This window comes from Hydra viridissima, unplaced genomic scaffold (assembly GCF_058129835.1).
Source record: "Hydra viridissima isolate aposymbiotic clone 2 unplaced genomic scaffold, HvirCarnegie_v1 scaffold_1, whole genome shotgun sequence".
NCBI classification, from domain to species: domain Eukaryota; kingdom Metazoa; phylum Cnidaria; class Hydrozoa; order Anthoathecata; family Hydridae; genus Hydra; species Hydra viridissima.
The window spans coordinates 20927982-20936244 of NW_028324300.1; the positions used below are offsets into that span (position 1 = coordinate 20927982).

At 29.4% G+C, this 8263-nt stretch overlaps 1 protein-coding gene across 3 annotated transcripts in view; it reads left to right on the top strand.

Moving 5' to 3' along the window:
• Positions 1-7944, top strand: part of LOC149893853 (uncharacterized) — a 46753-nt gene extending 38809 nt beyond the window's left edge. For 2 of the 3 annotated variants that reach the window (XM_090076302.1, XM_090076299.1), the window contains one exon: positions 7263-7944. In XM_090076302.1, coding sequence (XP_089932428.1) covers positions 7263-7846 — 584 coding nt within the window. In that variant the 3' untranslated portion in view covers positions 7847-7944. Of the gene's footprint in view, positions 1-6234; positions 6680-7262 lie in introns of those variants that run through there. The other variant, XM_090076300.1, reaches the window with a different exon arrangement.
• The last annotated feature ends 319 nt before the right edge of the window (positions 7945-8263 follow it).

Consider the following 8263-nt stretch of genomic DNA (forward strand, 5'->3'; position numbering starts at 1 on the left):
ACTTTTTGTTCTCTAAGCCAGTTTAAAGTTATCCCAGAGTATTGACATGATGCTAAATCGGGCTTAAACAACTGGTTACCCGTGTGTTCTTAAAAACGGCAAAAGACGTTTCTTGAGGCATTCTTTTATGTATATTTTGGAGTTAATTGTTCCCGTAGTCACAAAACAAGAGTTTGTTTCACCACATTCACAAATTGCTTGCCAAACTAAGAATTTTTTAGCGAATTTTTGCATTCCAATGAATTTATATTTGGAATTCAGTTTCTTGCAATTAATTGCTGAATAATATTGGTGTCCTGGAAGAGATCGGAAATATGCAGTACAATAAGTTTCATCGTCAATAATCAAACAAGATTTTTTAGCACATAATTTTTTATAGAGCAGCTTTGAACATCGAATTGCAACATTTTCTTGCTTTTCTTCACGACGAAGAACTTTTTTCTTTTTATAAGATTTATAACCACAATTTCTTTTTACTCTTTGTATAGTGGAAGCACTTGTCTTAAATTTATTCGCTAAAGTTCGAACAGGAATCTCCAGTTTTCTGTCTAAGGCATCTTTTACCTTTTTACCAAGATCTCGTCTAACAAAAGATTTTTTTATTCCACTTCCTGATTTTCTTATGATTGTACCAGTGTCCTTAAATCGTTTCAAAACACTCTGCACTGTTCTCAAAGCAATCTGCAGCTCTTTAGAAATTGTTTTGTTTGATACACCAGGATTTTCAACGAGAAAATGCAAAATTTTTTCTCGCTTCTTATCTTCATTTGATGACATTTCAATTAAAGCTAATTGTTTTAATAACAGAGTTGTTTAAAGTTTGAACGACATTAATACAATCACATTTTAAATCAATTTGCTATCTTAAATGATGTACAGTTTCCGTAAACACCACATTAGAACACGCGCAGATTTTTTCTGGTACATGTCTTAGTATTGTTCGTGTAGTTTGACTTGAAATGATTTGATTTTATTCTTTCACTGATCCATTGAAATTCTTTGTGAAAATTAGTTTTCAATGTGATAAAAGCCCATCAACGGAATTTTGAAAAACAGAATCATTTACACTTGTGTTTTACTTTGCTACCCTTCGAAAATCGACTTTGTTCGGCCACATCAGTAGATCAAGTCTAGAGGGTGTCACACCCAAATAACCTCTAGTTCAGGTTTTATGTAAACTCTTTTGTCTAAAAAATTCTCTCTCTCTCTCTAAAACACCCTACCCCACCCACCCCCTACTCACCTTTTAAGCTTTACGGAGATGGTTCTTTTTAGCATATTAAAGAGGAAAAAAAGAAATAAGAAAATAAACTTAGAAATATCTATTCTTTAAGAATAAATCCTTCCATTTCTTTAGGCACTTTCTTTTGCATAATTAAAAACCCACGTAAAATTAAAAATCAAGAGAAACATTGCAGCCCCTTTTAATCAAAGTTGCACCCTTCTAACTCTGTTCTTGATTAAACTGAAACATTCTATCCTCCCCTAAGAGATGAAGCTGTGGGCAAGCAATTTACTACCCATAAAGATTTACAGTAAAGTGCAAAAGTTTATAATCAGCTAAATTTTTCAAGTTTTTTTGTCATAACTTTTTGGCTGTTCACTGAAGATGAATGAAATGTTTAACAATTGCTCCTATAATGTGATCGTATAATTTACTCAAAAGAATGATAACTTGTAATGGAAGGTAGAAATTCAAATCTTATTGAAAACATAACCGTGCAAAAGTTTATAAACAGTTCCATGCCCATTTAGAAAGTCAAAACTTCATTAAGAAAAATTAAAATTAATTTACTGGAGATAATATCTAACTTAAGTTGAATTAAAAGAAACAATGGGAAAGGTTAAGGAATTGTCACGAAAAAAAAAAATTTAGTAATACGTGTTGTAGAGAAGATTCTTATAAGCAAATTTCTGAACTTTGTGATGTGGCTAAGTTAACAATTAGTGAACTAGTTAAAAGATATAGAGAACAAAACGTCAGGTTAGAATTATTTTGTTCTATCTCCTATTTTAAACGTTGAAAGAAAGTTTTTGATTTTTTTTATAAGTAAAAATTATTTATAATTTTGCTATTATTTTTTTAAGAAATAATAACTTATTCTTTAAATAATTTATATTTAAAGAAACTATTTAGAAAAAAAAATTTTAAAATAAAATTTATTTTAAAAGTAATCATTACTTAGTAAAATTAACAACTCATTTTCTCCCAACGTTTAAAATTAGAGATAGAACAAAATAATTCTAACCTGACGAAAAGACACTTGAAAAAAATGATGGCTATAGAACTTTTGTTTGAAGTTTTAATTTCCTTATTCAATATGTGGTCTCCTTTAGTCAGACTGACTACTATTTTATAATATTTATCTAAATTTAAAAATGAAAATCCACACTTTAAAATTTCACTTGAAAATAAAATATTTTATCTGCATTCTGTACATTTTGAGTTTTTGGTTAACAGAAGCAAACTTGTGAACCAAAAAGGTCGCTCTTATATTTTTAGATAGAGAGTTAAGAATTGAATTTTTTATTATAAAGCAAATGTTTCTCTGTTTTAAAAAATTGAAAACAAGTATTTTTCATTTATTTGAAAGTTCCGATTATAAAAAGTAAAAATACTTCAATCGCGTTCTTGCTTTCAAAAATTGTCATGAGTTGCCCTAAATATTCTCAGGAGAACTGAGAATATGTAAAGCGTACCATGACAAATAGAGCGAAGAGAAAGATTTCAAGCTGTCGTTCCACAAGCCACGTTCGAGTTTTCAATTACAACTAAACCCTCACTCTGGATTAGTTTTCTAGCAACTCTGTAAGCATTTTTTAAACTGGAACAAAGCGAATATATGAAGTTACAAACTTATTCATGAGTATTACTAGAATGACTACAGCTAGTGATTGACCGAAACCGAAATTTGAGCCGAAACCGAAAGTACCGAAATTTCGGTTCAGTAAAGCCGAAGCTGAAACTGAAATTTCAGCCGAAACCGAAACAGCCTAAATTTAAAAAAAAATGTTAAAAATCCCTGAACCTTTTATGATTACCAAGTTAAAGCAAAAAAAACTATTTTATGTATATCTAAGCAATCACCATGTAACATAATTTAATAAAAACTATAATATGTCAAAAAAAAAAAAAAAGAATATGTCTAGACATTTAAATAATTAAAGTTAACAATTGAAATATTTTCTCTACAGAATAAAATTTTTTCCATGTTTTATGGCAAAAGTCTGTTTCTTTCATTTGAAAGAATGTCTCCAGCAGTTGAAAACAACCTTTCAACTTCGGTAGATGTTGGTGGAGGTATAAGGAATCTCTTTGCTACTTTTGGCAAACCAAACTTTGCTTTTAATGTTGTTTTCTCTTCACACTCTTTTCAAAACTCTAAACAGTATGAAGATGTTGGGCTTTCTAAATACTTATTTAAAACTTCCTTTGCCAATTTGGAAGTTGGATTTTTGGACCTTGTATTTTGTGACTCTGCAATTATAATTTGCAACATTGAAGAAAACCCAGTGTTTTCAATAGACTTAGTTTTCATCACAGGAGTAATTTCATTTTGGCTCAAAATGGAACTGTCTAATTCCAAAAAAAATTTTTTTTAGCAGCTTGAAAGGCTTCTTGGGATCTAAAGAAGTGGTGCTTGAATCTAGGATCAAGATGTGTTGCTATTGCAATATGATCAATGATTTCTAAGTCAAAAAAACGTGCTACCATTGCTTTCTTTAAAGCATTTTTCATGCCCATTACTTCTTCGTCATCAGAGGGATTTTCAAATGACTTCAGGATAGTTGTCACAATTGGAATACATGCACTGATGCAAGCAGCCTTTCCAGAGAGCAATTTGGTGGCTTCTTCGAAAATTGCTAAGATGTTTACCAGCTTTTCACACAGGTTCAAATCATGTACAGTGAAATCATTTTTGAGCCCGAGCCTGTCAAAATTGTTCATTTGAAGCTCTTGTTGTTTGTAAAGCTCAGCAAATAAGGAGTTTGAAAAAGAAGCTTGAGTGCAAAGCTTTCGACATTATTCTATCAAGTTTACAGCACTCTGGAGTGAAAAAGTTTTTTTTTATCACTAGCTGAAGTGAATGATTTAGACACCCAGCAGACTTGTAAACACAATGTGGCTCTTTGAAAGCTGCTTTTATATTTGCTGCATTGTCTCTTAAGCAGACTGTGATCTTGTCCTTTAGCTCCCACTCTTTCACTTAAATGTTAACTTATTTAAAGAATGATTTGAGAATAGTAACTTGAATCAATTATGTAACGTGATTTCAATTAAAATTTCTACAATTGTTATAATTAAAAATTGATTTACTAACAAACGATTACAATTAGGAAATCGTCATGATCCCACTCTAAATTAAAAAAAGTTATCTAAACTTTAAAACTAATCTTATTAAAGTTTTGGTTCATTTCGGTTGTGGTTTGAACCGAAATTTCGGCCGAAACAGGAAAAGTAAAAAATTGTTGAAGCAGAAATTTCGGTATCGGTTGAAGCAGAAATTTCGGCCGAAGCCGAAAGTTTCCGTAGATTAGGGTAATTTGAGCACCTTGGAAATATGAGCATACCTTAAGATTTCGTAGATGTAAGCATTGAAGTTAAAGTTGCTTTGTATTTTTTGAATCGACTTTATATGGTGATAACAGGAATAAGTACAATTAGCGTAAATTTATAAACAGTAATTAGCGGGTTTTATCTAATTAAAACGCTGTTAAATTTTTTGCATTTTTAAAATAATATCGTCACGCATGAATGTATCTGTGGCGCGAAATTTAGGTGCAAAAATAATGAAATTAATTTTTTTACAAAGAAAAATATATTAGCTAAAAATTTGTTCTGTTTTTGTTTGAAAAACAATGTATAGAAACATTTAGTTTTGAGTTTACTTAAAGATGCCATTTTTGTGTAGTATAAGCATGCTCAAATTACCCCATGTTTTTCATTGAAATTACCAAGTTTAAAGTCCTAAAACAGCAGTGGTTTTAATTACTATTTGAATAAAAACAAAACATGGCAAAATATTTTATCATTTTAACAATACTAAATATTCTTCTGTAATTTAAATTCAAAATATTTGAATTTTTATCATTCAAATGTATGAGTTGATAAAATTGAAAAATTAACGAACAACTTTTTTTTTTTTTTGCGGAAAACAGTCGTGTTGTTTTAACAAAAAGTGGCTTAAAATTTGATCTTTTAATGATAAATTTTGTTGATAACGAATCATTATATTCCAAAAATTAGTCCTATATGTCAGGTTGATATTTTTTTACTTAATTAATGTTATTTTTTTTGCGCTAGATTTAAAGTGCTCATATTAACGAGTAATATTGGTAATATGAGCAATTTTATGACTTTTTTAAAACCTTTGTGCTTTTAAAAAATAAATTCGGGTGCCCAAATATCTAGGTAAGCTATGAGAAGGGATCCCTAAAAATTGTTAATTCGCAAAAGTTTTGGATCCAGCATAACCATTTTTGAAAATATTCCCATTTTCGCTTAAAGTGCTCATAGTACCCTAATCTACCCTATTAAGTTAAAATAGATAGATGAGATAGGTTAGAAGCTCTTTCTTCTCTTCTAAGCCTGGTCTCTTGTTATTTATTCTCTTGTAAGCAAAATGACTCGTTCGATTACACCTTATTTGTATATCAAGAAACTCAACTCCATATGTAATTAGTTTGTTTCTACTCTATCGTCAACACAATCCCCCTCATAAAACTTTTCGGCCTTCAAAACCTGAAGAAAATGTATTTTTTTATCCTAAGAAAAGAGAAATGGATAAAATCATATAAAATATAAGTTTTAATGTTACTTTGAAAAATCTTTTTTTACATTATTTATACGAGGGATGTAAGGGAAAATTGAATTCCATTTTTTCGAAATATCAAAAAGAATATTTGGCGACATTTTGTTATTGCTTTGTTAAACAGATTGTTACTCGATGTTGGGTCTTTCAGTAGAAATATTAGGGGTGTGGCTGTAAAAAACTAAAAGTATCTTTTGATAGTTCATGATCTTTTGTAGCAGCAGCAGCATGAAAATCCCTGTTTTTTATGTCTCAGAGAATATTTTTAACCCCTCATTTCTACGCATTGTCTTGGAATTTACACTGTTAAAAAAAGTATAAAAACTTCATTCATGTTTTTAATTTTAAGAATGAATAGTCTTAAGATGCTCTAAATATTCTCAGAAAAACTGAGAATATTAAAAGCGTACCATGATAATAGGAGCGAAGAGAACAATTGCAAAGTATTGTTCCACATTCGACTTTGGAGTTCTCAATTACAACTAAACCCTCACTCTGGTTGAGTTTTCAAACAACTCAGTGAGCGAACGGACGTTTTTTAAGTGAGAACATCGCCGCAGGAGTTGAGCTATATCATTGAGGAAAATCGCAAACTTCTTCGTTCATTTTCTTGTTTATAGTAATTTCTGAACGAACGATGTGAAAGAAGTGTTTAAGATTTTGTTGTTATGTAGTTGTTAAAATCAGTTTTGAGCAGAATATATTTCTATTACTTAGGTTTTTAGGGAAAAAGCGATAACAAGTTATAAGTTTAAAAAGTTTTAGTTTTTTTGGTGATATTAAAATGGTTTTTTAATAATTTTTTCTTTTCAAAACAAGTTTGAAAGTTTAAAAAAAGTTGTCTCTAAAAGAAATGGCACCTTATACGGTACTTTTCGTGTGAAACTTTTAAAATATAATTTCCAACCGTTTTGAGAATTTTATTTCACTGTTACCGCTTTTGACACACATTTTTAGTTTACTTTTTTATAATACTTTAAAATATTTTTTGTTGCTTCAGCAAAGAAATAGAAAGCGAAAATATTTTTTATTTCAGTTTTAAAATAAATTATTTTTGTATAAAAAATCTCACACGACTTTTAAATAAAGTTGAGCGCTGTTTTAATGCTTTTGGTCAAGCTTCTGATTGGCTGAATTGTTTATCGTATTTCTATTGGTTGGAGCGCAACCAAAGTTTAAAAACGGCGTATGACAAGTTTCAATAAATGTTTTACTTTTGTATTTCGTAAATTATTTATTTGTTTAACAAATAATTAGTAAATAAAAAGTATTTTTTGAACTAATTTGTGATCATTTGAACTGTTTTGATGTTTTTTATAAAGAAAATAATATCCGTTTTATATTTATTAAACACGATATTGTGTTTTCAAATTTTTGCAATTAGGTTTTCTTGATCAATTATTGCAAATAAATAAATATTGATAATAATATTAATATGTTATTCTTCAGAAGATTTATATTACAATCGTTATGATGAATACAAGATATTCATTGAATGCTTCTTTGAAGCGCACGCGTCGATTAAAGAGGACATGAAAAGATTAATCGATGAACGAGAGTGGAGGATTTGGATTTGCAATGGAAAATCTGTTCATGAAGTTTCACATGAGAAATATTTCATGGAGAAATTTTTTGACGCAGGATGCAAGTTGAATAAATTAATTGCTGATAAAAAGATTTTATCTGAAGATGAGAAAAAACTTGTCATTTTATGTTCGACCAACGTTCGTCGTGTCTGGTTAGATTATCCAGTGAAGATCGACGAATGGACACCGAAGCATAAGTTAGAATCGTTGTGGATAAACATCAAACTTACTTTCGTACCAAAGAACGAGTTCGAAGGTTTCGTCCTCCCGTGGATTCGACTCGCTGAAAATTTACATCTTGACCTTCACGACGACACGAACTTCATCGACGACATTTGTGAATGGCTTCGTGGTTCGAACTTCAAGAAGTTGTGGATCGAGTACCGTGGAAAATATTTTAATAACATCGAAGAGTTTAAGAAACGCGAAAAATTTTTATTATGTTAAATAAAAAATAAATACAAATGTAAATATGTAAAAAGTATATGTAATATAAGAGAGTTTTTATAACATCGAAGAGTTGAAAAAGTTGAAATGGTACGAAATACTTTTGATTGTTTAAATATTTTTAATATGTTAAATAAAAATGTAAAATGTATATATAATGCAATATAATTATTTATGAAATCAAATATTAAGTAATTTTAAAAGGAAAAAAACAACTTTCTTTTAAAACTTGAAAAGCGGAAAAAAATTGAAAGATTTTCATTTTTATTTGGAGTTTTTGTTGCGAATATTTGTTGTTTATTAAAACTTAAGGAAGTTTTTTAATTACTGCAAAAATCACGGAAATATAATGAAGTGAGAATAGTTTAATGTAATAATAATGGAAATATAAAATAATTAGGTTGTTTTTTTGTTGTT